Source organism: Lonchura striata, chromosome Z, assembly GCF_050655825.1.
Source record: "Lonchura striata isolate lonStrDom1 chromosome Z, ASM5065582v1, whole genome shotgun sequence".
In the NCBI taxonomy this organism is placed as follows: domain Eukaryota; kingdom Metazoa; phylum Chordata; class Aves; order Passeriformes; family Estrildidae; genus Lonchura; species Lonchura striata.
Window position 1 is genome coordinate 56,437,149 of NC_140740.1, and position 15,867 is coordinate 56,453,015.

Consider the following 15,867-nt stretch of genomic DNA (forward strand, 5'->3'; position numbering starts at 1 on the left):
TGAATGACAAAGAACAAGGAAGATAGGCAACCAGTCAAAATAAATTGTGTATCCTACCTTGGCAAGCATTAGAATAATGACCCCTCCCAGATCCACACAAAATATTCTGTCAAGGTCATTCCTTGCTTCTCAAAGCCTTTCATAGTGCAAACATGTAGAGCATTTGAAATCAGCTCCGCTTTGTACACTGATAATATTTTCAGGTTACATCAGAGAGATGAGATGATCAAAATGAAAATTGCAAAACCACAAAATCTAATCCAAATCCACTAAAGCAGCAGCATATATATGTAACACATATATTTATATGTATTTACATGTATTTATAGTATATGAAAAATAACTTTGCAAATGTCAAAGACCACCAACTAATGCGACAGCAATTTTCTATGATTTTAGTGCCTAAAAAAAGGATGGTAAGCAGAAAATAAAGGATTTTTCTATTCAAGATTTATTGATATGATTAGTATCCAGACATCATAAAAATTACAAATTAATTTGGTGCAGCAAAGGAAGCTATGATGTATAACAGCTAGAGCTCTCTAAATTACAGACCTCAGGAACAGCAATCAAATTCAACAGGTACACTTTTGTTGTGGAATAGACAAAATACTTTTTAAAAATATCTTATCAGTAAAGTAGAACCCAAGAAAGATCAGAAATTTGTTTTGCAATTTTTTTTATTTCTTTATATTTCCTTTGGAGACAGCTTTTCATTAATTACAAAGATAAGATGATTGATTTTAATATTAATCAAATACTAGGACTGAAATGCTACTTTCCTCAGAAATCTCCAGTGTAATTTTCTCCTTCCAGAAACCACATGGGAAACTTTTTTATGACTCCTGGACTCCTAGGTATTTATGCACAGAAGAGGTTGAAGGAACACCATGTTCAAAACACTTTGTCGTTAGGTAGGCAAATGCCTACTACTGATGTCTAAATCATATGGTTTTTAAAGATGTTTAGTTTAGATGATAGCTTTGGGCACCTATGATTAAATGGCTTTTGAAACAGTGTTCTCAGGCACTGTGACTGGCACACAAGCAGTAAAGTAGTGTTGTGCCAACTACATTGCTGGAGGGAATAACAGCGATTTAAAAGTAAAAAGCCATGCAGCCTTTTGTAATGAGGTGGTGATGGTAAAGATCTGACTGTTTGGACATAAAGGATCTCAGAACTTTTTTAAGATCTGTGTATTCCCTGCCATTGTTACAGCTAATAGCTGTTTGATTTACTTCTACCATGGTGCCAGAAAATTGGCAGGCTTGGCATAAAAGGGTTACACATGAGCTAGGCATTGATGTTGCTGATGAGTTTTATTTCCTACAGCTGTGAGGTCCTTGGCAGGTCTACCTGCTGGATTTAGGAAGAGGAACAGCAATGTCATCACTGCTAGCCATCATGAATGGAAGCATACAGACATTATGACTAGTAGGCCAGGATGGAATGAACAGAAATGAAAAGGAGAGAGAGAATGTGTCAGGCTGGATGCCATTACTGCATCCAGAAATGATTATTCAGATATGCACTGGCTCTGGAGAAAGCAAGCAGGGTTCTTTGTGAAGAGTGTTCCTGCCAGTTTCTTGTACGTGTGGCAATTATTCCGGGAGGCGCTTATCCAGAGGTCTCTGTCAAATTGTGTCACTCTTGTCTGCTCTTCTTTTACAGGATGCTCAAAAGGATTGTGTGGTATGTGCTGGATATATCAATCACACAACACTGTTGTTTTACAGCCCACAGCCATGCTGAGATATACCAAAAAGGTTTTTAATGTTTGCTGGTGGTTGAATGTTTATGCTGTTATCAAGTTACTGTCCACTCATAAATGCAGCTAGCACTGTGTGATTCTGCTGCTGGCAGAGCAAGGGTGATGAGTATCAGGCAGAGGAAAAGAATAACTGTAGGGTCCTCTTCAGTGGGAGTGAGGAAGTGGTCCTTCCATCCTGTTGAGAGAAAAATAAAAGTGAAAAAATCTGTTTCTCAGTAATCTGGAAATCTGTAGCTTCCACGAATGCCACAATTTATAAAAGCTGTGGTTCTATTTGTGTCTTTGACTCATAGAACAGAAGGAATAACAAACACCTAGGCTGAAAGAGATTTAACACTGGTAGCAGCAGGGTGAAGGAAAATTGAGCTATCACTGTTTTTCTGAGTCTGAAATCATAGAGTTGCTTTCCCCCAAAGAGAGAACAGATAGTGGTGTTTTCAATAGATGGAATTGTTGATCCAGGTGAGAACTATCACCCAGGTGCTGTCATTTTACTAGTCTGGAAGAGTATAAGAAAAATAGCTTATGGCTGCAATAATTTCAGTAGTTCTTTGTAAATGATGCATGAGAAGAGGTTTAACAGGTTTTGTTCATTCATTAATACATTTATTTTGAGCAAGGATTCATCCTGAAACTCAATAATATTATATCCCTCAGCCTTGTGTCATGCCTTAGGTAGGTAAATATATTTGTTACACAGTTACAGCTGGGAAAAATTGAACCATGAAAGGATCATGACTTATTCAAGGCCAGAAAAATCCTCTGTAGTACAGCCAAGAAGAATATCTAAGTTAGACGTCAAGCTATCAATATTCTAAAGACTATCTGACATCAAAAATGGAACTGATTTCAGTAGTTAGTGCAATATGTACAAACTAGTGATAAAAAAAAATCAAGGCAGCAGATATACTGTACAAGGACTACACTCTAGTTTGCTGATTGCTCTGTTGCCTGTTTGTCTTTCTTAAAAGACAAACTTAAATTACAAACTCTTTGGGAAGAGATAACCTTTTTGTTTTGGATCATATGGTAGATAGACCAAAAAGTTCACCAGTTCATGTGTAAATGCTACAGCAAAAAAAATTGTTAAGTGTAAGGAATGTAACTAGACAATGCAGGAGTGTTGTAAGTAGCATCATCACCACTGTTTCTTAAAAATAATCTGGGAACTGTTATTACATGCTTTGGGAGAACAAGAAGATTTAAGTACAGCTCTTTCCTTATACTATGTGTCTGAAACTTAGGTCAAAACATCACCCTCAGTTTCATGGATCCAAAAAAATTTTTTAACAAAAGTTCTGTTCCATATGGACTGAATTGTGAGGGGAAAAAAAAATCTTTAAAGGTGTTTTCCATTAAAATAATAATGAAAAGCATAAGTAAAACATTAAGGAAATAAATTTATAAATAGCAGCAGACTAGACATTCCCAGTGTGTGAGCAAAAGCCCCTATAATTTTCTGTAACAGATTCCAGTTTTACTTGACATTCTCTCTCCTGAGAAGTGGTACAGGATCCTGCTTTTCTGAAGGATACCTGTTATGTTATAAGGTACACCTGTTATGTTATAAAGTAAGAATGGCATCAGAAAGATGGCAAAGCATTACTACAGAAAACAGCAATGCCGGCAGATTTCAGTAGTACCTAGGAAAGTAGTATGAAAAGATCCTCAGATTGGTTCTCATTTAGTTGCTTGACTTTTCCATTACACAGAGGAGTAAACAGGAAAGGATTTTGGCTTAAGAGCAGGTTTGTTTTCCCTTTCTCACAACGGAAAGAATGAATAGAAGATCAAGGTGGGGATAAGTCTTTCTACACAGACTAACAAGACAGGGAGAATCCAGTTTGTATACAGTATTAAAGCACTTTTTGCATGTTTAGTCAAGACCAGAAGCTATGGACTGTATTATCTCTCATATTTATTCTGTTTGTGCATGATGATGCCTAGGTTATATATTCAGGGGCACAGCAGATTCCTATCTCTAGCATGTTGAAAATTGTTGACTATTCATTACACTGTTACAAGTTTTGTGCAACAAGGAAACTCCTTGGCTTGCAAAATCTTAGTGTGTTCCCAAACAGAAGTTTCTTTGTGTACAACGGTAGATGTTCCAAATATTGCACGATGCTAATTTGAGGCCAAAGGCCTCTGTTTCATAACAAACCCTGAGTGCTGTTACTTGTGACTAAAAACTGCTAAAAGTCTCAGGTTACCTTCTAGAGCTGTGTTTTAGATAGAATGAGAAATAATCTGTGCAAGAGGTAACTGAGTATCTTTCAGAGCTCTTAAGCAAGTTTTGTACTTTTTTTCAATCAGGTCAGCTTGTTTATTTAAGTGCAAAAAAAATTTTAAGAGCAAATGAGAAAACACAGATGTCAACCAGCATGTTCAATTTCTGATTTCAAAGTGGTAGAGCCTTTATATTGTGCATAAATCTGTGTTTCATGTCAGCACTGCACTACAGAGTGTTCTAGAGTGAGGAATGGAAGACGGGTCTTGTTATCCATTATGTTTCCTTCTCTGGTCACAGCACTGTGGAGAAACACACTTTTGAAAATAAATAAAGTGACTATAGGCACTATAGGCAGAATGTAATTTATTTGAATTGAAATTCAGCCACTAGTCAAAGGATAAACAACAATGCACTTTTTAATGAAGAATAGTAAGTTTTCCACTTTGCATCTTATCCAGAAGTAATGCAAAACCTTGACAGCACTGGCCTTACTCAAAAGGCAAAGTAATGCCTTAAAAGGAATGGTGACAGCACCTGTCTCCTTTTAGCTGTTTCTTACAGTGGTGCCTCTCACTGTCCCTGAATTTTATATTTTGCCCTGTTCTTAGCTGCTTTCCATAAAACATTTCACCTCAGTGTACATGCAGATACACCACAGTGTAGAATTCCTCAGTACCCCACTGCCACTCTGACATTTTCCTTGAATTTTCTGTTTCCTTCTCCCTTGTTGGAGTCTTGACACCCTGAGAGAGATGTCCCCTAGAACTGTCATACACATTGTGTATATACCCTTACCTCCTAGATTTAATTTTATTGAAGATATGCTGCTTCTCCTCTGTATTATATTCTGACCAATTGCTATTCAAAGGAATATTCCTCTTCCATTTTAAGAGCATTTATAAAATACCTAGTCATTTTGTTCTGTTTAGATGTCTTTAAAAGCATAGGGGTTTGTGTGGTTATTTTCTTTCTTTTTTCTGTAAATGTGATTTTATGGCAGAGAGGAATATTTGAAAAACTATAATAATGCACTGATTTGCATGTAACTAATTTCATGCTGTGTCTACAAAGTGGATACTTTGTTATCTTGTTCCCATGAGTAACCTCCTCACTTTTTCAATGTGTCTTGGTCTAGGAATCTTCCAGAATACTCTCTCTAATTTACAGCAGAGGCTTTAAGTGTCAAATGCTACCTTTATGAATTAATTTACATTACAAGTTGTACATTAGCTGTACAACCATTAGTTGTAAATTGCAAGAGAATATTAGATGATGGTCTGCTTATCCCAAAGAAACTATACCTGCAAGATGACAAGGAATACAACTGACCTTCTCACAGCACTCTTCACTGAAAACCTTGCACAAGGATGGTTGTAGTGTGGCATCTTGACAGATCACCTAAATGATTCACTCAGTGTGACCTCAAGGCCTTACCTACTGATATTATTCTCTAAGTATACAGAGTACAAAAAGTGTCCTCAGGCTTTTGTCTAACGGGAAAAACCTCTTCCTATCTGCTCATCACATCCTCCAGCAAAGACCCTACATTTAGGTCAGCTTCTGATCATATAGGTAACGCAAGAAAGAATCTGCTTCTGCTAGAAGGTAATTCTCACTCAACTAGTGCTTCAGATCAAATCACTGATCCCAGGAAACTGACCATACTAATAATCATTACTGATACGCGTAGTTAATGTTACACTTGCATACCCACCAAATTCTGAAAAATACGCTTGAAATATTCAGCTAAAGTGCTTTAAAATGTGACTTCTACTTTATCTAAAAACCACACCGTCCCAAAACCAAGCTTGTATGCATAGCAATATTCAGTTTTCCTTTTCTCATCTCAGATCTAAAAGCAAAACCACCCCAATGTGGTTGAGCGAAAATCCCGACAAGTAGAAAATTTACTTGAACCTCCCCAAGTTTCTGGTCATGTGATGTCTCCTGCCTTTCTTCTCTCTCGCAGTCTCTCAGGAAACAGCCGCAGCGGTAGGTGTGCGTGGCAGGGTATAACCTTTCCTACATGTGCATGCCTGCGCACACAAGGAGACATTAACGCTTCTCCGAAGTTTGCAGACATGGAGAAGTACCTGAGGACGGGGGGAGCGGCGCCGGCCAACTGAGGGCAGCCCGGAGAAGGACGCGCGGTGGCTACGAGCGAGGATGTGCATTTGATTCCCTCCTGACTGCAGAGAGGGACGCCCAGGTGAGCTGGGGCACACTTGTGAGGCGATTCATCGGCTGTACGCAGCGAGGCACCGCGGGCGCTCCGCTCCTCCCGGCCCCTCGCCAGCTGCTGGGGAAATGCTGGCGAGAGGAGAGGCTCAGATTACGGGGGTGCGAGATGGGAGGGCTCCGAGATCCGGGAAAGGCTTCTCCGGCCTCGCACGGAGCTCAGCCCGCCCGGCCGGCCGTGCGCGCCCCGGGGCTGCCGGAGCCTCCGCCGCTCCCGCACGTGGGGAGGGCCGCGTGGGGCGGGGCCGCGCTCCCCTCTTGGCGCCTCCACCGGCTCCCTGGCTTGGCTCGGCCGCACGGACGGACTCCGTCCGGCTCCAGACCCGGCCGCAGGCCCGGCCCCAGCCCCGCGGAGCAGCGGCGGCGGCAGGCGCGGCTCCCGCCCGGGTCCCGCCCCGACACCTGCGCGGGGGCGGACGGGGCGCGGCCCCGCGGCACCTACGGGCGCGGCCCCGCCCCCGGCGCCCGCCGCCGCCAATCCGCGCCCGCCGTCCGCCCCCGCCCTACGCCGTTTGCGCAGGCGGCGCCGTTTGCGCAGCGCGCCGTCCGCCGGCGGCCCCCGGTGCTCGGGAGCCCGATGTGACCCGACAGAGAAAATGGCGGCGGCGGCGGGGGATCGCGCCTCGTCATCGGGATTATCCTCGGGCGGCGGCGTGGAGGCGGCCGCCGCCGCCGCCTGCGGGAGCCTGAAAGGCGGCGCGGTGGCCGGGAGCGTCGCCGGGAGCGGCGGGGGACTCTTGCGGGAGGCGGGCGGCGGCAGCCGAGAACAGCGCTCTGACTGGAGACGGAAGCAGCTGCGCAAAGTGCGGAGCGTGGAGCTGGACCGGCTGCCGGAGGCGCCCCTCTTCCTCGCCGCCGCCCCGGCCGCCTCGTCCTCTTCCTCCTCCTCCTCGCCGGAGCCCCCTGAGACGCTGCTGCTGCTCCACTACCTGCCCGGGCCGCCGCGCTCCAGCCCCGCCAGTCCGGCTGCCTCCCCCAGCCGCTGCGCCGAGCTCCTGGAGCCGCTGCCGGCGGGGACGGGCGCCGCCGCGGAGCGGAGGATGGAGCCGTCCCCCGCCGCGAGGTGAGGGGCGCCGGCGGCTGGAGGGGCGGCGAGGGTCGGTCCTGGAGGGCGCTGTGTGACAGCGGCGGCGTCGGGGCTGTTCTCGCGGACGGGGCTCGGGGCGGGCTCCGCCGCCCCGTTCCCCCCGGCCGTGGGAAGTGGCGGATGCGGGGGCGGCAGGAGCGGCCGCGGAGCGCAGCGCTGGGGCGCGGCGAGCAGAGCTCGCCCGCCGCCCGCCTTCCCCCGGGACACCTGGCCCGGGGCTGAGGGAGGGGCACGGCCGGGCCGGGCTGCCCGCAGCTGTCAGCGGTGCGGGGCTGCGCGGGAGCCGAGCCGCGGAGCGGAGCCGCGGGGGGCGGCCCGTGTGGCTGCGGGGTGCGTTTGTGTTCGACTTCTGCCGGAGTCCCGAAAGGCTTTGAAGTGTGAGCTCGGGGCGGCGGCGCGGCCGGGGCCGGATGTGTCAGCAGCCATTGGGGCTCGGGGCGAGCGAGCGCGGTGCGGGGCCGGGGCCGGGCTGCGGGCGGCGGCTGAGCGCCTGCCTTGCGGGCTCCCCAGGCGCTGCCGAGTGCTTTGCTGCAAAACTGAGTAATCGACTTTATTATGTTTTCATTTTCCCCTTCCCCCTCCACCCCACCCCCTGAATTCTCCGAAGTCAGATTTTAATTTGCTGCCTCGCGATAATGCAGAACTGATTTCTTTTAGTAACAAGAGGAAAGACTTTGAAGCATAAATATCCGCACTCTTTTAATAGGGGAAAGTAATTTTGTCGTGGCTTCGTCTAGGTGATAAATTTCAGTGGTTGTACTCAGCGCCCTGGTGTTTGCAGTCTGTCTTTGCCTTCTGTGTGTATTAATTGATAAGTCCATTTTCTTCTGAACTACCAGTATTTTGCCTATTTGCCTATTTATGTTTGCAAGTACTCAGGTTGAAAGCGAACTTATGCCCGTGGTGAAGGAGTTTAAGTACTTTAAAACACATTTCAGCTTTAGCATGTACTCGCTGGGTTTTACTGGTGTATGTGTGTGTAGGCACTGCAGTATGACCATTTAATTTTGGTGTGAAGATGACAATTTCACCTGGATCTCTTGTAAGGTTTTATCTGGTGCGGACTCTAGTTTAAGAACTTAGTTTAAACATCCAGGGACCTATTTTAGTGATGCCTTACAGTTTGGCTAATCATTTAAACCTCATAAAAATATAATTCCTGTTTGGACGTGACTTGTGTTTTCTTTTTAGTCGCATCTTATGTCAGTCAAACCTCAGGAATATTTTTTAAAGGTTGAATTACCATAGGAATACTGTAATAAGAACTGTTTCCTAGACTGATGACTTGTTTATATTTATTCTCAGCAATTCAGATGGATTTTGGCCTGTTCCTAGGGCAGTGTAAAAATACTTCTTATAGTGTGATTGTCCAGATAAGAAATGGCTCTGTACTTACACAAGGATTAGCAGGAAATTGTAGATGTTTTAGGGAAGGGTAATGATGTAGAAGTTCTAGTGAGTGCCTTGTCTTTTTAAAAACTATTAGCACCATCTTTGTTTTTATAAAGTCATGGTATTATAATGTACTGTATATGATAATACAGTTATATCAAGTTTCATGGCTTTCAAGAAAAAAAAATAGCATCAGAATATGTTTAAAGAGGTCGAGTCTCAAGGTGGTAGCAAGTGGAAGTCAGGCTCAGTGTTGGAGGTGCAGGAAGGTCAATGTGTGTCGCATCAGTGCTGAAATGCTGCATCCATCATTGGTAGTTGGTCCCACAGCAGCAATGACAAAGCAGCTGTGGATATATTTTTTTGCCTTTTCACATGGACAATTTTGCTTACTTTTAGGTACCTGCATTTGGCCAAGTGAGTGTATTGAGTGTGTATGCAATTTAAAATACTTGGAAGTGTTTTGTGCTATTTTACTAGGAATGTTAACAAATCTTAGAAAATACCGAATGCCAAAAGCTTTTCTCTTCAGTATTTCAGTGAGTCTACTTTGAGTTTCTTGTAAGAGCACTTGAAAATACATGACAACTTTAACAATGATTGTCCTTCAGAAATACCCATGCATGCTCATGTAGCTCAGTGTGCTGTATTACCAATAAATACATATTAGACCAAGTAGTTTAAATCAAGTTTAGATCAAGTTGTTTAAAAAATTTAAAACATCTATATGGCCTCATTTTAATATTGACTTGTTTCAGCTGGAGGAGAGAGGCTAATTGATATGCGAGTAATAATAATACTCATTAAATTTGTCTGGCCAGCTGTTGCCGAGATATTTATTAAGAGGCAAACTTAAAGGTATAATTTAATGAATGTTTTATGGGGAGGTTTTGAATGCAGTTAGTTGTACTTTACCTGTAAGGATCTACTATTAGTTAGAAGATATATTTGCTCCAAAGTCCCCCTATCAGTCTCTTTGGTATTACAGTTACTTCCTTTTAAATAGATTCTCTGTTTCTCTTTATGCTGGAAGACCTTCTTGATCCTCAAAACGAACCTGAGAAGGGAAACTGACTGCTGTTGAATTATAGATGTAAATATTACTTTTTTCCTTCAAGCTCTCAAGCATTCTGCATGTCGCGCAGTAAAGTGAATATTTTCACTAAAAGCAATGAAGGGTGTAAGCTATCTTACATCACTAAGAGATGAAGGGAGCTGTTTTCCTAGGAATTGCAGCTTCAACATGATAAAGCACTTTAGATCTCTTATCCCATATGTATTGTTTACTGTCAGTATATTGTTTTTGTTTATAACAGGATCCAAATAGCAAATTCATTGATAACTAGTGTGATTTCTTGTAGCATGAGGGAAATCCATGGAGGTAAAGCGCACTTCCTTCTCTGTAAGCTTAACAATATGCTTTGAAAACTTCCAGACCTTAAAGTAATGTTTGTGTCTGAAATTCGTGTAGATGCTTTATTACTTGCTCAAGTACAGAATTAGTTTATATTGCTGTAATCATGTTTTTATAAAAGTGAAAGGAAATAAATGGTGGAGTTCATTTGTGTGCTGTAACCACATACTTTGACTTCCATGAAAATTAGGTGTTTGAAAAGGCATATAGTTCAGCTGCAAGGTAACCCTTATAGATGTTTATACTGTGTTTTGCTGCAGTTGCTGTTTGACTCATGCTAGAGACACCCAAGCCATACTGTAAAACTGAAGTTTTGTCTATATGTACAAGTGTGCTAGTAAAAGCTCATCAGTTTCAGTTCCGTTTATCAATTTGTAGCATCTTTGATGACTTTCAAAGGAGGATGTGAATGCTTTTAACAGGGCACTGTTGTAGTGGGCACAGAAGGAGACCATCTACAGTGACCGCACAGCATGGCCAAGGATTTCTTTTGGCACTGAAATGGCAACTTTCTCTATTCCTGTCAGAATGTAGCTCAGGTAAAAAAAATATAGCTTATTATTGATCTTGGCTAATCCCAGCCAAGGTAAAAAATAATTTTATATTTTATCCAAGTCTCTAATGCTTGATGTTTATAACCATTTGTGTAAATAAGCTACCAGATTTTCTGCTTCCAGTTTGAGCAGATGCTGTGGTGAGAGAAGATTGCCTTTCTACCTGTTCTGTGCTCTGTGGCTTGGGAGCACTTTTGGAAGAGGGTCACCCTCTACTATGTCTGATTTTTATCACTCTTAGTTATTGCAAGTGGTAGGGTTCTGCTTAAATGGTCTGATCTGGTATGGCAGTTTCTTTGTTCCTGTGCAAAGTAAATAGATTGTAACTAACTAATCTGGAGCTTTCTGTCTCATTGGATTTACTGATACTAAAGGTTCAGTCTCTGCTGTCACTCAGTGGAGTTTGAGTACTGCTCTGTGCAATACCTGTGTGTAGACGTGTGCAGTCATATCTTACCCAGAGGTCAAACATGTAGAGCACAAGATTTGAAGACCGGTTTTTCCTTCTATATGATGGATTTGACCTTCACAAGACCTTTTAGTGCACTAACACTGTAAAAAGTAATGGTGCAGCTGTGCAGAGATTTATGCTGCTGCAGGGAAGCATGAGGCAGGAGTAGAAACAAGCATCTGAGGGTGGAATGACTGTGGGAATGCTTCTGTTGGCTTTCACTGGCTTCTAGTACTGATGAAACTTGGCTTAAGCGTGTTTAAAATACAAATAATACATTGCCATGTAGCTGTTTTTTAAACAAACTTGTAAAGCTAGTTTTCAGCAAAAGTGGTGATAAGAGGACGGATCTGGTTTGAGTTCTGAGTTTCTAAGGCTAATCTGAGTGTTCTCAGAGGCTTCTCTGCAGAGACCTGAGGGTCATCTTAATTTACTTTTTATCTGCTGTGCGGTCACTTAAAGCTCTAGAATTACAGTTCATTCTTTTTCTTAAGACATAGTGGACAGAAAGCCTTTTAAAGGTCTTCATTACTTGTCTCTGTATGACTAGGAGAACATGGTTAAGTGGAGAGCTGCTTTCTGTTGCTACCCTCCCTTTTTATCTTTACCCAAAGGCTGAGTGTATTGCCTGCAGGGTTGCTTCCGCTTTCCAGTCTCACACTGCACAAGTAGAACTGGAGTGTTCTGATTGGTGCTGAAGTGTCTTGACTAATTTTTTCCTGTATATTTGGGGTTTTGAGGGGGTTTTGGTTTGGTTTGTTTTCTGTGGGGGGAGGGGTTATGGGTTTTGTGGTTGTTTTTTTTTTTTTTTAGGTCTGTTTCTTGGATTGTAAGTTTTGGGTTTTTTGGTTTTTTTGAGTTTTGTGGGGTTTGTTTGCTTTATTTTGTTGCAGTTGTTTGTTTGTTGATGTGCTTTTAGAAGATCAGTTTTGTTGAATCATGGCTGTAAAATGTCCTGAAAACACAGCAGCTCTATTTACTTGCTACCTAAGAGCAATTTGAAATTGGAAATTACTTACCTTCTGTCTGGAAATGGATGAAACAGTTTTCAAATTGTCTTAATAAAAGGTGCTAGAGGCATCACTCATCACTCCCTCTCTTTTTTGGCTTATTAATGTCCAGTTGTTTTGATAGTGTTCAGCATGTGATGATTGAAGATTTTTTAAGATGTTTTCAGAAAGTGGTTTTTTTTTCTTTAAACTTAAAATGTCATAGAGTATTCCTGTTTGTGAGATTAAACTGTAATTCAAGACAGTCTACCTTTGTTTCACACTGTCTCCATATATTTCATTGGCATCCCTGAAGTGTAAACTATTCAAATTGTTCATAGAAATATAGCATAATACTGTCTGTTCTTATCTCTCTTGTCCTAGTATTCTAATTAGTAGTTATTTGACTGCTAATGTGATTATTATGCTGGACGACTTCAGTTCTTTCCGAGTATTTCCAATCCCACTCTTGGTACTGCAGCTCCTTGTAACTTGTCCAGGGTCACTGTGGAAAGTGGAAATAGTGCTGAGAAGTGATTTGCATCTGCTTGACCTCACTGACATCTGGCCACATCTGACATCTTGTTTTTTAAGCTCTTCCCCATCCTATTCTTGAGCCTCCAATCATCTTGCTTTTAAGCAAACTGAAATGAGTTCTTACTCAGCTGTCAGCAGTGATGATCAGGTACTTTTGGGAGCTGGCAGTTCACCCTCAAAGGCATGCATATATGTGTTTCATTTTGGTAGTTATTTCTCTGAAATACATCTTATAGCCTGATGATTTTTTAAGTCCTGTAGAAACACTGCATTTCTATCTCCAGGACTATTCCTTTTGGATGCTGAAAGAGCTTGGTCTAAATATTTTAAATGCTGAAGGGAAAAAAAAAAACCTCTAACCTTTTGAGAAACAGTTTTGGGGGTTTTTGTACAAATCATTTGTGTGCCTCCCATTCTACTGCAAATAAAATGTCTGCATAATATTATTTTAGTAATTCTTAGTATTCTTTAAAATGGAGGCTTCTAAGCTCAGTGGATGATAATTTTGCCTTCAGATGCGTTAGTGCTGTGCATTTGGAGATGTATGCAGAAATTTAAGTATGTCAAAGGTGTGGTGAAGCTTGCAGTGACATCCAGTTTGCAGTTGGTGTACAGTTTATTGAGCTTGTCAGACTAAGACACTCTAACAGGCTAGTGTTTGTTTACCACCATGGCTAAGACAATATTGTTATTGCTTTGACATGTTTTGCATACTATTTTGTTAGATTATTCCTATAAATAAAACATAGGCAGTGGCTTCTGTAGTTGAGTTCATACTTGAAATGGAAGAGTGAAGAGTTAGTTTTTAATTGTGTGAAGCTGGATGGAGTTATTCTTAAAACTGTACTAATATGCATAAATTTTATTTTTAAAAAGATAATTCAGTAATGACTCCATATAGATACAGAAAATGGCTTCTCCTGTAAAGATAGAATTAACATTGATTTTTGGAGTTTTTAACTGTAAATTCTGCATTGATTTGTAATGAACAGCTTATTACAGTAGGTCTCCTGATCTCTGCAGGCAAATTGAATGTCCCAGCCTGTAGAAAGTGCGAGGGCTTTGGGGTTTCTATTAGGTCTTCCATGGTGTGGAAACTATTTCTATAATGCCCAATAAATGCAGCCAAGCTTTTCAGTGTCTGGCTGCCAGGGGCTGGTCCTGGTTTCTGGCAGGTCACAGTAACCAGGATCACTTGCCTTCTCTTTGAAGCTCCAAGGTTAGGGCTAGGACTCGTGGCCTGGTACGTTCTGCTTCACACAGCCTTGTTTACACACTTCCTCAAATATCTTCCTAAAATTAACTAAAAGTTGGAGTTTGTTCCCTGGAGAAGGATTTACTCTTGAGTGGCAACTGCATGTTTCTTGCCCTTCCCAGAAGCCCTTGGGAGGAAGAGCAGGGATACATGGAAGAGAGATCTTAACAACATGCAGATTGTTCTACATTTGCTTTAAGCCAGTAGTACAAGAAGAGAGAGAAGGAAGTTTCCTGCTTCACCTCCCCTCCAGCCTTGTTGACAAGAAAGCATAAAATGAGATACTTTAAGCCATGCAGAGCTCTGACAGAGAGCAATGTAGGTGGTCTTCAGGACTGTCATTTTAGAAATGTGTTATACCAAACCAATGAGGAAAAGTTTGATCTGCTTGGTTGCTCTTAGTGTGAAGATTGCCATGCACACTGAGTGCCCTTTATTGTGGTGAGAGGGCACATAATAAAATAATAAGTATTTGTGATTAAACTAAGATGTCTTCCATTTTTTCAAAGTTGTAAGGTGTTTTCATGTAAGGATGTGTTCAGCATTGTAAACCAACATATACTGACACACTCAGCAAGCTGAGTGAGGAAAGGTGTGGGTTGGCAAAGTGGTTGACTTAGGAGATTTCTGCCTGGTCATTGCATTTGGCTTATGCTGCATGCCAGCATCTTCCGTTCAGTGTGGTTACTGTTGTCACTCATTTCTGCTATACTGCTGGTAGCAAAGGATTCAATTCTGAAAAAGAATGCTTTTTTCTTGTATGGATACTTCGAAGTCCAATGGGTCCAAGTTAACTCTCTTAGGAATGGAATATATAAGAAAAGTGCTTAGAAAGTACCAGAGTATAATATAAAAAAAAGTCAAGTGTTCCCTGTACCTGAGAAATGCTCATTATTTTAGCCAAAAAGAATTTCTCAGTCTGAGCGTTTTTTTAATTCCACAAAAGAGAAGTCAGGATTTGCAGACTCCTAGACTGTCCTGCAAATCCTGTCTCTTTTCTGCAGTAGAAGATGGACTTCCCTTTCTGAAGAAAAAAAAAAACTGTTGGAAAGGTTTGATCTGAACGTTTCCCTTTGACACGTCCATGAAAAAGGTCTTGATGACATCTCATTCAAATGTTTATTGTCTATTCCAGATAAAACAGCAACAGTAAGTTTCTTTGGCTGCTGCTCTTTGGGATACAGTTTACTAATAATGTTGCAAACCTTTGTGAAACGTGGCATTTCTTAGGAAAACAGTATCTTTAACTAAGCTGAGTATGGTAGTAAATTAAACTATGAACTATGGTAAACTATGGTAGTAAACTAATGAAACTGCTTACTGTTTGTCTTTCTGAACTCACTTGAAGTACAGTTATACTTGATCTTGTAATTCTTATTTATATTGAAAACTTTGAAGTATAGATTAGCTCTTTTATGAAAAGCTAAGTGTACGTATAGTAAGCAGAACAGTGCTACTGTATTGTTTGATTTGTTTTTTAAGTGTGTGGTTAAGTTCCAGCACGTTCAGGTACAACGGTAAACCGTCTTCTTCTGATAAATGTGCTGAAGTGTTTAATTCTCCCTGGTGTCTCAGCAGTAAATTAGTATGCTCTTCTGTTTGCTTGTTCTGACCTGCTCTGAGTTGCATGTTTGTAGCAGCATTTTACAGTTCTGCTGCTGCTAGTGAGGGTGCCCAGCAAAGCCAAGTGGAGAAGGAGAATTGCTCTGACACTTTGAAATCGGCTACATATAAATTGCATTCCTTTATTTTAAAATTGACTGCAAATGAGAATAGAGGTCCAGTGCCAGGGCAAACCACTTGAAGACCCTGGGAATCAAGACTGCAGGGGAGAGCACAGCCAGAACTTTTAGATTTTTGGCTTCCTTTCAGCCTACTGGGTAGACTGTTGAGGAACCAGCAAAGGGAACTAGTAGGAAATCTGCCAGTTTTTAGCATGTAGACAG

General features: G+C 42.0%; 1 protein-coding gene and 1 long non-coding RNA gene across 3 annotated transcripts in view; one reads left to right on the forward strand and one right to left on the reverse strand.

Annotated features, from left to right (window-relative positions):
* Window positions 1–662: 662 nt before the first annotated feature.
* On the reverse strand, window positions 663–6,237 carry LOC146763847 (uncharacterized). Its single transcript, XR_014951062.1, has 2 exons — window positions 6,098–6,237; window positions 663–1,946 (listed from the first exon to the last, which is right to left on the reverse strand). It is a non-coding gene; the product is annotated as an uncharacterized LOC146763847 (long non-coding RNA).
* Window positions 6,077–15,867, forward strand: part of MAP3K1 (mitogen-activated protein kinase kinase kinase 1) — a 58,413-nt gene continuing 48,622 nt past the window's right edge. Inside the window, exon 1 of one of the 2 annotated variants that reach the window (XM_021534326.4) lies at window positions 6,077–6,213. Coding sequence is in view for 1 of the 2 variants with exons in the window: in XM_021534325.3 (XP_021390000.2) it covers window positions 6,839–7,305 (467 nt within the window). In the remaining variant the exon portion in view is untranslated. Of the gene's footprint in view, window positions 6,214–6,823; window positions 7,306–15,867 lie in introns of those variants that run through there. The other variant, XM_021534325.3, reaches the window with a different exon arrangement.